The sequence below is a fragment of the Macrobrachium nipponense genome, chromosome 32, assembly GCF_015104395.2.
Source record: "Macrobrachium nipponense isolate FS-2020 chromosome 32, ASM1510439v2, whole genome shotgun sequence".
Classification (NCBI taxonomy): Eukaryota; Metazoa; Arthropoda; class Malacostraca; order Decapoda; family Palaemonidae; genus Macrobrachium; species Macrobrachium nipponense.
This window is the reverse complement of record NC_061094.1, coordinates 7514979-7534978: the sequence shown is the minus strand read 5'-3', so window position 1 is coordinate 7534978 and position 20000 is coordinate 7514979. Positions and strand designations below refer to the sequence as shown.

Here is a 20000-nt window from a genome sequence, read left to right as displayed (position 1 = left end):
TTGCATATAAGAGTACAATGAACTTCACATCTTTGCTGAAATAAAAGGAAAGCGAATTTAACGCTTTTGCATATACAAAAAGAAAGTGAATTTAACGCCTCTGCACATATAGGAGGAAAATGAATTTCACGTCTTTGCTTATCTAAAAAAAAGTGAATTCAGCGTATTTGCACTTACAAGAGGAAAGGGAATTCATCGGCTTTGTATGTAAAAGGGAAACTTAAGAAGGTTTTACTGGAAATTACCGAGTCAATTCGGGGACAGAGCAAGGCCACCGGAAGTCGGTAGGTTTTTTTTTTTTTTTTTTTTTTCCTTTAATGAAGTTTGTATTTTCGATGAAGTCATATCGCTTCTGTAGCCCGAACCGGAAACGGCGCCAGAATTAGAAACGTTACGATAGGTGGTATTTATTTTGTACGATGATGTAAATGACGGAGCATTTGTTTAGTAGGTTTCAAAGAGAATAGACCTGTTTATGAGGCAACGATTGCTACCCAGTGTAGCAGAGTATACAAGCTGATTGATTATGCCTCTAACCTCCCCCCTCCCACGTCCCCTCTCCCCCACATCTGACGCCAAATTACCGAATCCGCTGAAGAAAAAAGGAAAAAGAAGTAATTTTCGTCTTCGGAGAAAAAAGAAGTTCAGTCATTTGTAATTCCACGGGTATTCAAACGCCCTGCAACAGACTGGTTGCGCGTTTTCAATTGTCTAAGGCATACCGGCAATAGCTAGAGCATTCTGCAGGGGAAGTCTCTCTCTCTCTCTCTCTCTCTCTCTCTCTCTCTCTCTCTCTCTCTCTCTCTACTAAAGGGTCTGCGTCGTGTCTATAATTCGTTTTATCTTGGTTTGCATCGGGCGAATATTTCTCAAAATACGGCCTTGACGACGATAAATGGAATTTATGAAATACAGTGATGTTGAAATACAGGATGAACTGCCAGTCTCATCTAAGTGAAGGCTTTCACGAACATTTGCCATTAAGCTGTGGATGTTTTTTCTTTTCCATCGAGGAGAGAACAACTTAACAATGGGAAAGCAATCTGGAGTTCTATAAATAAATTGGACAGGGTAGCTTATCACGTTTACCGCCTAATTGACAACTCTAGCTGCATGACGTTGTCGTCACTTTGGTCTGTCTTTTTCATTTATTTTTTAATTTTATTGCACTGTTTTGATATCAGCGGTCACGGTGACATTTCGTGCTCCTTTATGACACTTTTTGATATGTAATTGTGGTCTGGAGAATGGACATTACTCACCCGTTTATGACGGCTTCGCTGTGTCACAAAGGTTTGCTTATCTAGACAGGAATTCTTTTAATTGGTCTTGACCTTTCGTCTTACTCGGGAGAAGTGAGACGAAAAAAAAAGTCGGTTGCTTTATTTAGGGTGACCTTTTTATGAAGTCAGTCGTCAGGCTCGTTTGCGAGAATTCAGGACTTTTGTTCTGCTCATTTGGTTTATTGGCAGTTCACTGTCTGTACCTCAGTTTCGACAGAACTCGTACTTTTAGTGTGATATTTGTGTTCGTTTAAGTTTCCGGAGACTCTCTCTCTCTCTCTCTCTCTCTCTCTCTCTCTCTCTCTCTCTCTCTCTCTCTCTCTCAATAAAATTTGTGCTTCCAGTGTGATATTTGTGTTCGTCCAAGTTTCCGGAGATTTTGACTAACTGCAAGCTAGCCCTCTCTCTCTCTCTCTCTCTCTCTCTCTCTCTCTCTCTCTCTCTCTAGGTCATAGAGATCAAAGTGTAAATTTGAATTAAGGATGACACCGAGTGTGGGTTGCACAGTCTAATCTTGATCAACATTTGTACAGCGCAGTATTCTGTACTAATGTAGGTAGTCTTTGCGGATAATAAAGTCACTTCGTCTGTTATGTGGGATATAAGTTATTATTATTATTGCTATTAACGACAGTGAAAGCTCACGTTAGAATCCACTTTACATTTGAGGGTCATTTAGATTTATACCTTATTATTATTATTATTATTATTAGTTATTATTATTAATGATTATTATTATTGTTTTTTGTTTTTAATTTAGTAATAATTTGTAATTTAAATTATGAGTAGTCCAGAAGGCCATGAACTGCCAAGTATGCTTTGAATGACCTTATGCGTGAACATCTGTCGGGAAAATAAGCCATTATACCCACAGGTGTTAATATTTTATGATCATTAAGTAAACGAAGAATTTTGATACGAGTTAACGTTAGAAGTATTAACAGTATTCTATACAAATATTTTGTTCTATTTTTTTTATACAAATATGTACATATTTATATATATATATATATATACTATATTATATATATATATATAGATATTAAATTTTTTTTTTTTTTCAATTTTAAATATAATTATATATATATATATATATATATATTTTATATATATATAAAATATTATATATATAGGATATGTTCTATATTTTCACTATGGACGAGGGAGGTAATTCATTATAGGTGTATATTATATATAGTATATATATATATATATACATATATATATATATAAGTATATATATATATATAGTAACTATGGACTGAATTTTTTTTTTCCTGATTTATGTAAATATTGAATATATATATATATATCGTTATATATATATATATATATGGATATATTAGTATATATATATATATATCTATATATATATATATATATATATTATATATATATAGATATAATTGCTTGTTGTTTTAAATTGTAGAAAACCAAAGTCTATTTCACATCATGTGAATCTTACTGAAAAAGATTATGCAAAAAATACTTGCACAAAGTACTGTACGGTAGACTTGATTCCTCTCAGCTCCTCCTAAAATTCGCCTATACATAATAATAGTAAAATATAGCCGTCTGTTACAAAATGTGCAATCCTAGAACTTAGAAAAAGAAAATCGATGAAAGAAGCTTGTGAGGCTCCACAGCAACATATGTGGGTATAAATATCTCTTTTCCCAACAGATGTTCACGAAGAAAGCTATTCAGTGCTTATGAGGCAAGTTCATGACCTTTTGGAATGCTGATAATGATATATTCTCATAATTGTGTGTATAATTATATATTTTATGTATTCATGATTACATATGTGATATATATGTGTGTGTATTATATATACTATACTATAGTTATATATATGTATATATATATATTATATTTTATATATATATATATATAGATTTGTATATATATACAATAATAAATAAAGGTTTTGCCACGGAGGAGGAAAATTTCATACGTGGAAAAAAACTTTATTTATACATAGCATCACGTTTTATATACTTCTTGAATCAAGATTATTTCATATACATACACACATATATGTGTATATATATACATATTTATATATGGTACATGTGTATGTATAAACATACATATATATATATGTATATATATATTTATATATATATATATACTTTTATATATATATATATTGATAATATTTATATATATATATATATATATATATATATATATATATATATACTATATAGATATATATTAAGTAATTATTTCTAATTGGTTGTAATAATAAAGGAAACGTAGAGAAACTTTTTTGCCCACACACAGAGAGAGAGAGAGAGAGAGAAGAGAGAGAGTGAGAGAGAGGAGAGGAGAAGAGGAGAGAGAGAGAGAGAGAGTGTTTCAACAAAGTGGGCACTATGGATTATCTCGTTTAGACGGAGTTGATCACGAATAAAAGAATGGAAAAGGATAGATTGGTGGTAAACCTTCGTAAATGGACGATTTTTGGTATAACGAGAAGAGAGAGATCAAGAAAACAATAGTGTCATCGGAGAGGAATGTTTGAAAGAGCGCGCACAGCAGAAGAATGTAGCTTGGAGGATGATGCAGGATTGTTGTGCTGATAATGAGATGTCTGTTCCGGTATGTGAAGCAGTTTTGCAACGAAAGGATTTGCAAGGAGGTTCAGTATTGGGCGAAAGGTTGAATGTTGAATGCGTGTCAACACATAATTCATTGAACGTGAAACTCGTAAGATGTATTATATTGCTGACCTGACTGATTTATGGGTGAATCATTTCGAAGCAATACCAGATTTTTATCGTAAGTGAAATTATTTGAATAAAAACATGAATGCTGTGGTATGTCCCGCATATGTTTTCCTAAATATTATTTATGTTTTTGGGAATTTTATTTCATGGTAGATAAGGAATGATAATGAAATTATATCATTAAAAACTGGTCCTCATTAACTTTTTTGGGGGGGTGATGTTTCATTTATTTGTTGGTGTGTATTCTTAGCGTCTTACCTGTTAATGAAATTTTTTGTGAAGATTTTTTTAACTAATATCACTGACACTTAAAACTTCAGTGACTTAACGAGTATTATTGGACAGACGACTAAAGACAGAACTTCAGTGACTTATGGAGTATTATTGGACAGACGACAAAAGACAGAACCTGAGTTTTGGCACCAACTTCCCATTGACCTTTTTTAGAAGAAGAGACCTTGACCTGCCTTTGCCTTGCCCTTGTGACCTTTCCCTATTCCCCAGTAAAGAGTTGAGAGAGAATGTGATATTTGACTGAATAATATTTCATCTAAAAAACTCCTTCTCCCAACTGTAATTCGCTCCTTAATATCCTGGTTTTTTTGCCTGAAGGATCCCTGTACTGGGCTGCCATGCTTAGGTAAATCCAGATATTGCACAGTGCTATAGTTCTTGATTGCTTGCAAGCGTGGGTGCGGCTGTGAATGAGCCAAGAGCGAGCGTGACTGATCCTGTATACGTATGTTAACGCTTAAGGGGCTCTTTTGCTTGTGAGGAACTATACCAATGTGCTTTGTCCAGTGGCCAGCAGCCTTTTACCTGTCAATGTTTGTGATTTGTAGATGTGGACAAGCTGGCAACCACGTCTCGTCCCGTGTCCCCTTGTCCCAGTGACGTCAGCTCTTCGTCTGACCAGTCTCATTCGTCCAACCTGTCACATGTGTCGTCACGGCTGCCAATCAGGGCGCTGCATGTGTCTGGCCCCGCGCACGTGGCGGGCTCCGTCAACTCCCTCTGTAAGTACCACTGATCCACATCTCATGCCTTCCTTTGCCTTCGTTTATGTATGAATTTCTTAAGCATGTGTATGTTTTTCCCACTGCATTTTCATGGTATCGATTTTCTGCCTGCTTTGCACGCTGTTGCACCTAACCATTCACTGTGGCTTAAGCTGGCCTTCACCGCTCAAGCATGACCGCTCAGACTCAACAAGGTAATTATTATTCTGTTCTTCGAGTCGCTTTGGATGAGTACTGTTGGGCGCTGGTGTACCAGGAACTGTTATTATCCGGCGCGATTTGCCTGATGAATTGATGAAGCAACATGCCCAGGGCTGACTGCCTGGTGGAGTTTTTCTCGTGATGGATCGGATCACGAGATAAAGGTGTTGGTTTCTTCAGAGTATATTGCCAGGCGTACTTTCCAATTTCACAAGCGAATTGAAGTGTGGTCGTCCTCATTCATAGTCTTCAGTAGCATTTTGGGGACCTTTTCGACTAATCATTTCTATCTCAATGACAGAGTTAATGTCCATGGAACTACCTTGTGAAGTTTTATTGGATTTGGTTAAAAACCCAATTTTAAAATTTAAATATACTATAATTAGATTTTTAAAATAAATTTTCCTATATTGGACAAGTGATAATTTTTGTGAATGTATGGAATTTAAGCTGAATAATCACATGTAGTATTTATAATCATAAAACTGAAAGACCACTTCAATACAACAATTTTTTACATCTTATTTAAATGACTGAGGATGACCACTAAGTAGTGTGTAATTGAGAAATGCCAGATGCTTTTTCCTTTTCTGTGTGGACATGATAACAGATAACATCCCCCCAAAAAAGGACTATACAATTGTATATTGATACATTTATTAACTCATAATAAGAGGAATTTGATATATGTAAGAAAATCTACAATAGGAAAAATTGTAGATAACACGGTAAGTCTTTGGACATGCTTTACTAACAAATATACTAACGCATTGTTGAGCACCTGTGGAAAAAAATAAATTATTTTTTACAATATTTTAATAGGATATCAGTAGACATTTGAGTGAGTGGAGCGAAAATGGAAAAAAATGAATTTTTAATTGACGTTTCTGTTAGATGAATGAATTCTTAATGTTTAATGTAGAGCTTTCGTTGGTCTGATTTAGTTTAAAAGCTAAAAAAAATACTTACTGCGATTTTTATTATTTAACTTTCTGTACAAAAGCTGATGTTTATACAACACAGTCCGAATATAATATCGTCTTGAAATATCTACGTATATACCTAATGAATCATTACTTATAATTGTTTTTGAACGATTAATGATGGTTTGATGCAGAGGAAGAAAGATAATATATAGGTCCCATAATTTCATTAGAGGCTTGGTATTCCGGTATGTTACTTAAAGAAAAGAAACCATAATTGTTATTTTTGTATTTTTCATAATTATTTTGTGTTTGTCATCATTATTCTTGGTATTCGTAATGAGCGTAAAATATTATTAGATAAATAAATAAACAGTAGAAAGGACCTTGTTCACATGTGAAAAGAGAGGAGGAGGAGGAGGAAAGGAGAGAAAAAAAATTATGGGATAAAACGAGAGACACAACTGATAAAAGACAAAAATTAAAAGATATCGTCGCTACAGTAAAGAAGGACATGACACTCACGCCACGGCATAGCCCTCGGTATGGAAATAATGTCTTATATGGCTATTATTACCCTGCATGAGGTAAAAAAAAAAAATAGATGTTGCGCCTGAAATAACCATAGTTGGCATCAATAAATCCTTCAGCAAATACAAGGTCTAATGAAGAACGTGAGATATCGAGAAATAGCAACTGCTACCACCAGCATCATTAGACATTCTGTGTCACTGCCAATGTTCGCTGACGATGACATAACCGAGCCGGTAATACCGGTTACATAGTGGTGTTGTTATCTCTTATGCAATGCAGATGATCTCCCGAGATGGCCTCTCAAGGACGCGGAGGAAGATATCGATGGGGCTGAGACGAATCCGTCCCCGATTGTAACAGGTTTCAGTTCCTCGTTGGACGAGTGGGATGTGTGCTCGCCTACCGATTCGGTAGTCGCGAGCGAGCTCTCCGCTCTGCCGACGTGGAATCAGAGGAATTTATTTCTGGTGGTTAGAAATTCATTTCTCGATATGATGTGGTTCAAAGCGCCTCAGTGGCGTGATCGGTATGATCAGGCCTGCCACCTCGGTGGCCGCGAGTTCGATTTTCGGGCATTCCATTGAGGGGTGAGAGATGTATATTTCTGGTCCCGTTGCTGAATAAGCACTGGTTCCATGCAACGTAAAAACACCATGCAAAGAAGATATAATGTGGTTCGGATCCCACAATAAGCTGCAGGTCCCGTTGCTAAGTAACCAGTTGGTTCCTAGCCACGTAAAAAATATCTAATCCTTCGGGCCAGCCCTAGGAGAGCTGTTCATTAGCTCAGTGGTCTGGTTAAACTAAGATAAACTTTGTAACAGGTTTCATTCACGTCTAGTTATGGCGCGCTCTGTATCAAACGATGCTACGTTAGAGATAATGACTCTTTAAATGCTTCTCATGTGGCTTTTTGTTGAAGAGATATATATAGCACTGCACCAGCGTAAGAAAAATCTGATAGAAGTTGTAGAAAGAAATATTTTACGATTTCGACGATGGAGGCGTCACTGAAGCGTTTTCTCAGCTCTTGCTTATTTCGCACTGCCACAAAACCACCTTCTGTCTTGCGCCATTTCTCTTACTTACAAGAACCGATCCTCAAGGTTAATGACGGTATTTGTATGACAAAGTGTCTCTTAGGAGTGGTCACATCACCGCAGTCATTGCACAAGCCTCAATATCAGTGTTGGTGATTTTTTTTAAATAAAAAAAATAAGTGATTTACTTGATTTTTTTTATTTATTTGTTTTTTGTTGATTTGTTAGATGTTTTTTCAATCCTTATTTTCCTCAAAATGTATTTTAAGACAGAATTACTAATGATTTATCTTTTAGGTTTCCAGTTCTGAGCTAAAGTATGTACTTGCAATTTTTTTCATATCAAAATAAATAGATGCAGCACAGTTATGCTTAAGTTTTTATTAACCTCCAACCCATATTTTTCAATGTGTTTGCATTCAAATGAAACAAATCAAAAAAATGTAAAAAAAATTATGTTTTTTCAATGAAAAATTCAATGATTAAATCAGTTTGATGTAATCATTGCCAACCCTGCAGTCAATATTCTATTAGTTGTGCTTGTCAGTGTTCGTGTGAATGTGTGTTTATTCTTTGTCTCCTACAAAGTGCACGATTCACTTTTCCACCTTTTCTTGTAATGTACAAAATAGCAACTTCTTCGTTAACTTAGTTGAGTGATTGACTTTTTATTTGCACTTCACCTTTGATGATGATGATGACCATCAAAAATCCCTTTTTCTTTTTGTGAGAAGAAGGAATTGAAGACTGTAATTCCCTCTATGAAAAATGAATGAGAATTCTGTCATTAAATGCACATTTATATGGTTTACCTTCTTCACTAATATTGTTTAAGCGAAACTTGAGTTAAATGATATATGTAATATCGAAGTAACCACATTTTATTTTCGGCGATTGGGGATAAAAGTATGAAATAAATTAAATTTTTGGGGTCATAAGAATGCAGTAAATACTGCTTTCTTATACAACTATAATCTTGTGGTGGTCAAAAGATGCTTTATAGGTCGGCGCCAGTTCCCATAGTCGTTGCAATCCCAGTCATTCATTCAATCAATCATTCATATAAGAGAAATGAAGGGTTTTCCTTTTCATTCATTAGGTTTTAGAGTAATTCTCAGTTGAAACTTCTCTAACAGGTTTGCTCTTCATTCATTTTTAATTTTCTGTAAAAGAAACTTATTGTAGCGAGCTTGTCTGTCCGTCCGCCCTCAGATCTTGAAAACTACTGAGGCTAGAGGGCTGCAAAGTGGTATATTGATCATCCACCCTCCAATTGTCAAAAATTCCAAATTGCAGCCCTCTAGCCTCAGTAGTTTTCATTTTATTTGAGGTGAAAGTTAGTCATAATCGTACTCCTGGTGACGCTATGGGACAGGACACCACCAGCTCTCGGTTAAAGAGCCATGGGCCGCGACTCGTACAGCATTATACCAAGATCACCAGAAAGATAGATCTAGTTTCGGTGTTCTTGGTTACACGCTGCACAGAAAACTCCAAGAAACTTAGGCGCATTTTTTACTTGTGTCTCATCAAACGAAAATAGGCTTCAAATCTGTTGCAGTAGTAGCAGTGTGTGTTTGAGAGAGAGAGAGAGAGATTAAGAATGAAACTCGCGGTTAACCACGCGGCGCTGGACCGGTTTTTTCCATTCATAGCGAGGCCGAGAACTTTTCAGATTTTTCTTTGGATCCGTGTTTTATATTTCATCAGTTATTTGATACTCGGTCAGGGATTGTAGCATGACAAAAGTTCTGTTTCAGCGTCTGAACTGGAAAGCCGTTGTTGCAATGAGGGAAGTCGTGCATTGAAACGTAAACACAGAGTTGGATATTGCTTGATGCAATGATCTAATCATCTTGCCCACTTTTATACTTACTATAAATAAAAGTTATAAGCCATGAGGTTGCCTTGTTCCAGAATGTTCTAACACCACTGTTTACTTTCCTTATCCTCTTGAAAGCCCCATAAGTCCATCTTGCTTTCATGTTATGTTACTCGTCTCTTCCTGTCACAACCACAAAGCCCCTAGCTGCAACCCCTTCCGTTCCTTTTACTGTACCTCCGTTCATTTTCCCTTTCTTCCATCTAACTTTCTACCCTCTCATTATTTTCAGCACTCAATGACCTCATTGGTTCCAGTGCTTGGCATTTGGCTTCAATTTAATAATCATGTTCCTAGTCTCCTAGTCATCCTCCCCTTTGTTTATTGTCGAGTTTCTGGGTTAAGTAACCCCCATATATCTTGAGTACTATAAGCAGAATTACCCCTCTGTATCGTCTTCCTTTCATTATTCAATTAAATTTTATGCGGCATCGCCAGTGACCCTATCAGATCTTGTCACAACCTTGTGCTTCAACTCTTCATTTCCTTTCTTCGCAGCCTTCACAGTCATTTTATAATTGCCATTTTCAGAAAAACGTTTGTTTCCCCAAAACGTTGATTACAGATTTCTGCATCTCGTCCATCGCTAACGCAGAGACTCAGTTGCGGAATGTTGACACGCTCATCATATTGACATCGCCCTATATTGACGTCTTATTATGGATTGTATTATTGCTCTGGAAAATATATCCGTGTACTCTTTTTTTGAAACGATGCTCAAGTGATGCAGAGAAGTATATTATGAGTTAAGGCCACCGAGAGTTTTTGCGCCATCGCTTCCATGTCAAGTTGCTGACGACCTTGTACGTTGTCCACTTCCACATTTCTCTTATTTTCCCATTTCTTCATCGTCTACATCAATCTCCCTTCTCTTGTCGTGTCTCATCCTCTTCCTTCTTGATTCCTCAATGCAGGTTCCCTCAAATACTGTTATATTGGTGTTATTCTCAAGAGGAAATGCATAGTACTGGAGATACAGACACGCATCAGAATATCTCTGAAATAGAAAACTGGAAAGAATTACATAAAACGAAGACAAAGCGGACAGAAAATCTGATTGGCATAAGAGAGGTTATGAAATAAGCCCTTTTGTTACAGGATAAAAGAACTTGACAGATTTCCACACCTGTCTTTTGTTCAGCTGTACGAGGGATTGTTTATGGATTCTTTTATTTCAGGTAAGGGATACAAGTACCTTCAGAATTTTGTATGGGGGTCACGAATAGAATCCAGGTAAAAGAATTGGTGCAATTTTCTCCCACGACTTTCTCCTGTATGTGAAAGTTTTCTCTCTCTCTCTCTCTCTCTTTTTGCTTGACAGTTGTCGACAGAAACTGCTTTCGACTTTTCCGTTTGGATTTAAAAGTTTTCAGGAAATTGGTTGCATCCTCCTGGTCCTTGTATTCTTGGAGGATGGTGTTGTTATTATTATTATTATTATTATTATTATTATTATTATTATTATTATTATTATTATTATTATTATTATTATTATTATTATTATTATTATTATTATTATTACTGTATGCTGGAAGTAAACCCTCTTTTAAACATGTTTTATAAAATGTAATTGCTGCCTCAGCTGCTCGACCAGTTTAAGCGACAATGAGAAAACAGTAATTAGGAAAATAGAGAAGAACCTTTATAAAATTAATGCAGCTGAGGCAACAATTACTTTTGATAAAACATGTTACTATCATTACTACTATTATTGCACAATTGTCAAAATATGTTCGTTGTAGAGCCATGACCACATCATGGTTCAGGGGAGGTAGATTATAATTTACCTGTTTAATATTTTTCCTTTGTGTTAATATATGTATATTTTCGTACACTAAATGGAAGCGAATAAAATAGCCCCCTTTTCGTCATTCACTGTGTTTGGATTATATTTTAATTTTTCGTGGAGTATGCTAGAGTTGTTTTTTTATTATAGTGCCATTTCTATAACAGACAACACTATCTTTAACCCAAAGGCTGTGTACAACAAAAGGGCAGATGCTTGCAATAGAAACTTTAGCTGTAGCTTCCTTTCCAGTATAGCATTACTCACTTGTTGACATGAGCCGTTATTTTTGTCGCCTGTAAGTGTCATTCTCGCCCACGATGACATTCAGGGGATTGTCAAACAGTGTTTTGAATATGTAGGGAAAGAGAGGAACTTCCTCCGCGCATAGCGAGATCGGGGCGGATCTGGAGCTCTTGTGATTGGCGGGAATAAAGGGGTGATGGTGTGACACACACACACACACACACACATAGACAGGAGGCATTGATGATGGGGCGAGATAAAAGCGCCTCCACAAAGACCCCAGGAATTAGGGGAGATCAAGAGATTAGAGTCACCAGGAAGATCACAGATCCTCCCCCCCAACCTATCCTCCCCCAGCTCCGACACCCCTTCTCAAAAGTTTCTGCATATTGTTCGTCACATGAACGTTCTACCCATTGCAGCGGCCTTCCCCAGCCTCCCCCCTCTCGGTACCCTACGCCCATTATCCCGGTTCACCACACCGGTATTCGCCACCCCCTTCCCCATCCCCATCCCCATCCATACTCCTTAATCCGAATTGGGTGCCACTTCATATCGGTGAGCATCGTAGTGACGAGGGGGTTGCACTGACACATGTCTAGTAATGATACTGATCCTTCAGTTTTATAGAAATTCACCTGCAACGATAGTCATTATTTGGACGTCATTCACTATTTAAAGCATTCAGCTTATAGTTCAATTTATATTAAAAGAGAAAAAGGGGGAAAATATCAAAACCGAAAAAAAAAAAAAAATGCAATCGGCCTCCCCCCAGAGCGGATGCTGCGGTCATGGTTTTGGGTGAACTACAGCAGGAGATGTGGTTGTGGGGGATGAGATGAGATGCCTCCTGCTCCTCCTCCTTTGAGTCCTCCCCTCATCCCCTCCTCCCATCCTACCCCCCATGGCTCTTTCCCCGCCCTCTTCTATTTCTACCCAATTTCCTTTCTCCTCTCCCCTTTAAAGTCGTCTGGTGTCTCTCTCTCTCACACTCTCCCCCATCCCCCCTTACCCCCCATGGCTCTTCCCCGCCCCTTCTTTTATTTCTACCCAATTTCCTTTCTCCTCTCCCCTTTAAAGTCTTCTGGTGTGTCTCTCTCTCTCCCCCATCCCCCCTTCCCCAAGTATGGGCTGAGTGCCTTCCAACTTTTAACGAGATTGAATTTAGGAGTCTGGAGGGAATCGAGCATGTATCCGAGTCTCTTCCTCCAATTGGAAAATGTGACGCCAACTTTGTCTGTAGGGTTAAGCAGGGGTCTCTTGTGCATGGCGAAAGGGTTATTGTTTTCAGACTTGGGTGGCCTTATGCCAGCGCGAGCTCTTGCTCCTAGAGCAGCCCGTAAGGCGAAAGGGTTGGGAATCGTTTATACGTTTCAGATGCAGATCCGAGTATGACAATTTGCAATGCGCGACGTTTTGTCTCAGGCTCGAAATGTGGTTGTCTTTTATGTAGTTTTATTTTAGCCATAACAATCAAAACTCGAAAGGTTTAATAATGATAATAATAATAATAATCATAATCATAATAATAATAATAATAAATAGAGAAGAACCTGTATAAAATTTATGCAGCTGAGGCAGCAATCACTTTAATAAAACATGTTTTAAAAGAGGGTTTACTTCCAGCATACAATAATAGTAATAATAATAATGTGTCATAAAAATCCACAATTGTATATTAGAGTATATAACTATGTAAAATAGATATATATATAATTGTGGATTTTTATGACACAGATTGTTCTTCACGATATTGTGAATTTCTTAACAGTAATGATAATGAATGATTTTATTTTCAGCTCAAGGCCATATACATGGTGTATACAAAGTACAGACAGTAGCTTGCACAATGTAGATACATGAGATGACATGATAAAAAAATGAATGATCGGCAATATCCCCACAGTTGGTGGAGTAGTATAAAACATGGTATAATCATAATAATGGTAATAACAGTAATAAAATTGAGAATAGTAAAAAAAAAAAAAGATTGAAAGGTAAAAAAAATAGTAAGCAGATTGTATAAAATTAAATTCCAGGTAGAGACCTCAGGTGGTTACAGTGGTCAGGGCCAGAGGACTAAAATACGAATAGGAAAAACTAAATTATAGTAATAATATTCATATCGGAATCGTTTCAGAGAATTCTGTAACATGATAAACAAAGTTTTACACCGAAATCATTTCCCAGTTAATATCGTGACCTTTCCTTGATATTGTTCATCTGTGCTATGTATTCCGTAGTTTTATTAAGAGTGAAACTTAACAAATTCAGCCATAATGCCAGTTACTCGTAGACTAGAGTTTTTCACATGGATAAATGTATCTAAATATGAAACTTTAATTTTTTTTATTAGGATATAAATATATCTACATAAGACTCATTTTTTATTAGGATGTAAAAGTATACATATATTTACGTATGAGACTTTCGTTTCATTTCATTTGTTTAGGATATGAAATTATCTGTTCCTAACTTTAATTGATGAAGGGCTAGTCGACAATTAAGAACACTTGATCAGTGAACTACAAATGCGTTCTAGGCACTTTGACAGCTGACTCAATTAGTAAATCTTTTACTGTACTTGCATTACTCCAAAAAGAAGCGAGTGTGAAGAAGTGGGAATGTATTTTGTTTTTCAGTTTTCTTTTCAAATTACATCGTTAACAAACTCTTCCTGTCTTTTTTGGGATCACGGATTAACGTGTGATCCTGGCAAAGATGCTTGGTACTCTGTACCATTCAAAATGATTATGGTAAGCCAATTTGCGAACACTATGAGAATAAAAATGCAAGATACCGTTTCTGGTCTAGTTGTTTATGTCCAAGACAGCGTTGTTCCGGTTGTATTCGACTTGGCAAGCCATTAGGCTGCTTTGTATAATAAAATATTCTCAACCTCGGTGCTTGAAGCTCTGTACTATAGATTTAATTCACAATCTCTTTATTCAGAAGGATCTGAGTTTTACAGCTGATCTCTCAGTTTAATAGGCATTAGGGTTGGAGACTTAACTGCATTTAAGCCAATAATTCATCGATTACCCGACCTCGTTCCGTGATTTACATTGCGTAAACAAGACTGCGTTTAGTGACTATAAGTATTTTACGTCTAATTAGGTTTATATCGCCTATTGCTTCCAGCGCCTTGGTACTGTTAAAAAGATTTCGTAAATCAACCAGGTAGAGTTAACCCTCTTTCTCTAGATCTCTTACCCCACGATTATTGAAACGTTTTCCTCCTGTTTAGATGTGAACATCCTCCTCGTGTCTTCATCTTAGTTTCAGAATTCCTTGACATCTGTAGAGAACAATTGGATCTTCCCGTTCCGCCTTGAGACTTGTCCCTATGGAATCAGCCGACGCTGCTCGCTTTGTAGAACATCAACATACGTTTCAAGATTGGTCACTTCCAGTTCTAGAGGTCTCTCATTCCCCTTCTGCAGAAGTGTGGTGAAGTGGATTTATATTCCTAGCGCGGTTATTGTCGATGATACTCCTAGTTTTAATAGAGGCTTTGATGCTGTTTAAAAGTGAGATGGACCATTGACTTTAATATGAAGTCGTCAACTATATATATATATATATATATATATATATATATATATATATATATATATATATATATGTGTGTGTGTGTGTGTGTGTGTGTGTGTGTGTGTGTGTGTGTGTCTTTTGTCAATATGGTAATGGTGTTATTTTTATTTTTCTTCTTACATATGTGTATGTTTTATGCAAGCTAGCTTCACAAGTTAATGAGCTTTTTATGTCTTCAATATTATTATTATTATTGTTGTTGTTTTTTTGTTGTTGTGACATTGTCGCGATGGTTGTTGGTGCTGCTGCCTTTGTTGTTGTTTTAGCAGTTTACCTTATTTTATTATCAAATATATTTCCCTTGTTTCAGAAACTGTCTGATGGTTAAGTGTGAACGAATGATTTTATAACCGAGAGAAAAAAAATAGAGAGAATATATGATAACTACCGGAAGTGTTATTATAATAGTCTATCTTCGTCGTCTCGTTTTATTTCTCAGAAGACATGATTGGTAAAAGACATGTCTGCCAATGTCGTTAGATTTTTTTTTTTTTTCGTTTTTTCTGTTTTTTGTATTCATGTGACTTAAGCTGTTCTTCCGTGTTGTAGACTCACGTGTCCATGGGGCTTTTGCTATGTTGATCTCCCATTGGCATTGAGACTGAGCGCAAAATGCTATAGGTAGTAATTCTCGATGCGCAATTCAAGAGGAGAAACATTGAACCAAACGTCAGTCATTTCTTTAAAGTCTATAAAAGAGTCTGGGAAGATGTGCCACTGTTGTGGTAATCTCCCTCAAAGAGGATTTTAAATTCAACGTCGCCTTGGCTCTGTTCATTGTTCGCTCCGAATCAGAAGTCAGGGATTATATCCATTGCAAGGATCTCTCTCCCTCCCTCCCTCCCTCCCTCCTCTCTCTCTCCCTCCCTCCCTCCCTCTCTCTCTCTCTCTCTCTCTCTCTCTCTCTCTCTCTCTCTCTCTCTCTCTCTCTCTCTGTTATACGCTCAAGAAGTATTACTATTACTCTTAAGGAGCTTTTGAAACTATCAAAGGAAAGCTGCTTAGGTTTGATCACCCGCAGACCGTGAAATTGCTGCTCGTACCTCGAGACGCCCTGATATCATTCCATTAAGGGAAGTGGCAGCAGGAATGAATTCGTATCGTCTCTACGCCGTAAGGAACTCGTCAAACAAAGCGTGAATGGAAGTCGTCACGCTCAGTGTGTTAAAGCCAGCGTAACAGTTACGCACTTGGTAATCATGCTCACTCTTCAAACCTTCCTTTGAAGTGGCTTCTGTTTCTCTCTCTCTCTCTCGTTCCGTTGTCGAGATGTTTTTCGTTGTTGTTTGGCTGGAACATGAAAAAAAGATAATAACTTATTGTGTAATAAATATCGACAATTATGTAGTAAACTGTATTACTATGTAAAAGATTCTTACACATTTTTTTCACGTGGTTGTGAATTTCTTATCCTTAATTGTTTTCACTGACTCTTCCTTACATTTTATGTTATGTTCTCTGCTTTTCATGTTCGGTTGTCTGTCGTCCTATGTCATTTTCGCTTCTCGTTTCATGATGTTTTATGAAATATTATGAGTTTTATGAAATATGAGTTTTATGAAATATTCTGTTCTGTGACAGTGATGTTAATGTAGCGAAGATCTTCATATCAGAGGAGAGTCAGTCATTTGCTTGATTCAAGCTTCTCCTGTCTTTGTCATGACTGGAAGTCTTTATATATTTCTTAATTTTTTATTTTTTCTGATTTCTATATCCGGAGTAGTGCCGTCTGTGCATATCGTGCGGTGCACTGCAGGCTTTTTACTTAAGGCTCTTTTCTGCGTCCCTCCGGCCTTAGTCGCAACTCCTTTCATTCCATTTACTGTACCTCTGCTCATATTCTCTTTCTTTCATCTCAACGTTCCAGCCAATCCTGACAGTTGTTTCATGGTGCAAATCCGAGGCTTTTTCACCTGTGACAACTTTATAACCCTTTTTACACTCCATTTCCGTTTCAGCGTTGAATGGCCTCGTAGCTCCCAGCTCTTGGCTTTTGGCCGAAAGTTTGTATTCTGTTCTTTTCTATGACTGGAAGTATTAAAAAGGGATCTTAATTATTCTTGCTTAAAGACACCGAGACACTTATGGTCTTCTATTTTATCTTTGAAAATCAAGTAGAGTAGCGGCAGTTGTCTTTCATAGTTCGTTGCCTCATCTTTAATTATCTTATTATACCAACTCACATTATCAGTGACAGCAATGCTGATGATGATGCAATCGAATGCAATTTCCCGGGTGCGTTATACTTAATGAAGCTTGATTCGATCAAGGGGGTATGAGAAAGTATGCACATTTTTGGTTGTCTGTTGAAGAAAACTATTGAGACGGCTTAGTCTGTCCGTCCCGCACTTTTTCTCTCCGCCCTCAGATCTTAAAACCTACTGAGGCTAGAGTGCTGCAAATTGGTATGTTGATCATCCACCCTCCAATCATCAAACGTACCTAATTACAGCCCTCTAGCCTCAGCGGTTTTTATTTTATTTAAGGTTAAAGCTGGCCATGATTTTGCGTCTGACAACACAACAACAAAGGCCACCACGGCCGGCTGAGAGTTTCACGGGACGCGGCTCACATAAGCATTGTACCGAGACCACTATCTTATTTTCGGTGGCCTTGATTATTATACGCTGTATAGAAAACTCGATTGCGAAACTTCGGCATATTTTTTACTTGTTGTTTGTTTGTTTACTTATTTTAAAATTGAAAACCTTGTTGATATGTCAACGAAATGTTTCAGTCAAAGAATAATTAGAAGGATTCTATAAATTGAGCAAGAGGCGTTCGATTCTCGGCTCGGCCAACGCGGAATCAGAGGAATTTATTTCTGGTGCTGGAAGTACATTTCTCGATAGAATGTGGTTCGGATCCCACAATAAGCTGTAGGTCCCGTTGCTTGCTGCCAATTGGTTCCTAGCCACGTAAATATATCTAATCCTTTGGGCCAGCCCTAGGAGAGCTGTTAATCAGCTCAGTGGTCTGGTGAAACTTAGATATACTTTTATAGTCACCCTACCTCGTGGAGTGTGGCTAGACAATGCCTCTCCCTCCTTCGAAAGAAGTCGGGGAAGAATGGTTTGTATTGAGGTTTTAGAAGAATGGATGATGAAAGAAACTCTCTTTCAACTACAGTGAGCCAAGTGACATTGTTGTGATGCAACGAGTCGAGAGAAAAGTGGCAGAAAAGGTGACACTGGGTGTATATAATGGCGCTCCTAGAGAACAGCGTGATTCTCGCCAATTTTCCGTTTCCGTGTCGTTATCTGAAGGGGGGCTCCATTCTTCCGTGCGTGCAGTTTGCCATTTTTTAACCGCCCCCCCCTCCTTTTTTTATAATAACGTTTAATTCAAAGAAGAAAGGAAAGGAAGAAGCGTGAATGTACCTTTTATTGTCCTCATGTCACTGCAGTTCGTATATATCTGCCGTTTCTCGTGTTTTAGGTCACGTGATGCGCAATACGCACAATAATGCTGTATTGCATTATTACCTCTCTGCTCTGCCGTATATACGCCTCTTGAGCGCCTATCAGCCAGTGCGTATATGAAGGGGTTCATTCACCGTCATTAAGTTATTTTTCTCCTTGAAGAGGAAATACTTAATCTAATCAAGATCTGTATCTGTGAGTTTGTGTGTGGGTTTGGGCTTGACGCCAAGTTGCAGTGCCTTCAAGCACTACTCTTTGTGATAAATTAACATTGAGAGCGTTGATGATAATTCAGGTTAAAAGGCAAAAATGTTCAGAACATGGTTTGCTTTATCACAATACATTCTTTGCTGTTATTTTTGGCGTTGTTATACTGTTGCTGGTAAGGAATCGATGCCACGCTAAGGAAAAACGTACTGAAACAGAGATTGGGGTCTCTCTCTCTCTCTCTCTCTCTCTCTCTCTCTCTCTCTCTCTCTCCCCTTCTTCCTCTGTAGCTAAGTAGCTACAGATGCGTCGACAAATGCATAATTTTTCCATAACATAATATTCTACTTATTCTTGAAAGATTCGTTGTGTGATGTATTTTTTCTCCTCTCGTTCATTTATGAAAGTGTATCATACACCTGATAGGTATCATGATTATCGCATAATAATTGGGAAACATTAGTAATTCGGAGATATGCATAATTATTTGTAGTTAGCGCAATTCGGTGTAAACTGCATTTGATTTATTGCATGTGTTCCCGTATGCGGTTTTATTAGTGGAAATGTGCGAGTATCATTTGTATTTTTCCATACTTTGACTATTTTTATCATTTAAAAGAAGAACATTTTTGTGTAAAAAGCCGAGTAAACCATTTTAACGTAACACGAAAACCTCGGGATGGAAAGCGAAGAGCTATATTTTACTTTACCAAGCTCACTGTGCAGTGTCTTTTACTGGTTCGTTTATATTTTCATTCGTGTATCATTACCTGCATGTGGTTCTTCGCTGTGTTTTTCAAGAATGCCACACGTCAATCTTTTTCGAGTTTGCGTGGGGAGGAATTCCGCAGGAAACGATTAATTAAGACTTGAACTTTTCTCACACCGAACACCCTCTGAAAAATACGTCACACCTTCTTAAGAAAATGAAGAAAGTCACCGTTCAATACTAAATTGATATTCGAATAAGGAAGTCATTGTTCATTATCAATTTGATATTTGTATCGACTGTCATGTACTGCTCTCATACTCAATCGACCTGATGGCATATTATTACTGAATCACTTTGCAATGATGAGCTTACATCACAAGCCTAATTCTCCTTTTAGTCTGCAGGGGTTATATATT

General features: G+C 37.2%; 1 protein-coding gene across 10 annotated transcripts in view; it reads left to right on the top strand.

The window, feature by feature from the left end:
* Positions 1–20000, top strand: part of LOC135207200 (daf-12-interacting protein 1-like) — a 645343-nt gene that overhangs the window by 317852 nt on the left and 307491 nt on the right. For 8 of the 10 annotated variants that reach the window (XR_010312926.1, XM_064238784.1, XM_064238786.1 and 5 more), the window contains one exon: positions 4861–5034. The exons of the other annotated variants lie outside the window; for them this stretch is intronic. Coding sequence is in view for 7 of the 8 variants with exons in the window: in XM_064238784.1 (XP_064094854.1) it covers positions 4861–5034 (174 nt within the window). In the remaining variant the exon portion in view is untranslated. The remainder of the gene's footprint in view (positions 1–4860; positions 5035–20000) is intronic. 10 annotated transcript variants of the gene reach the window in all.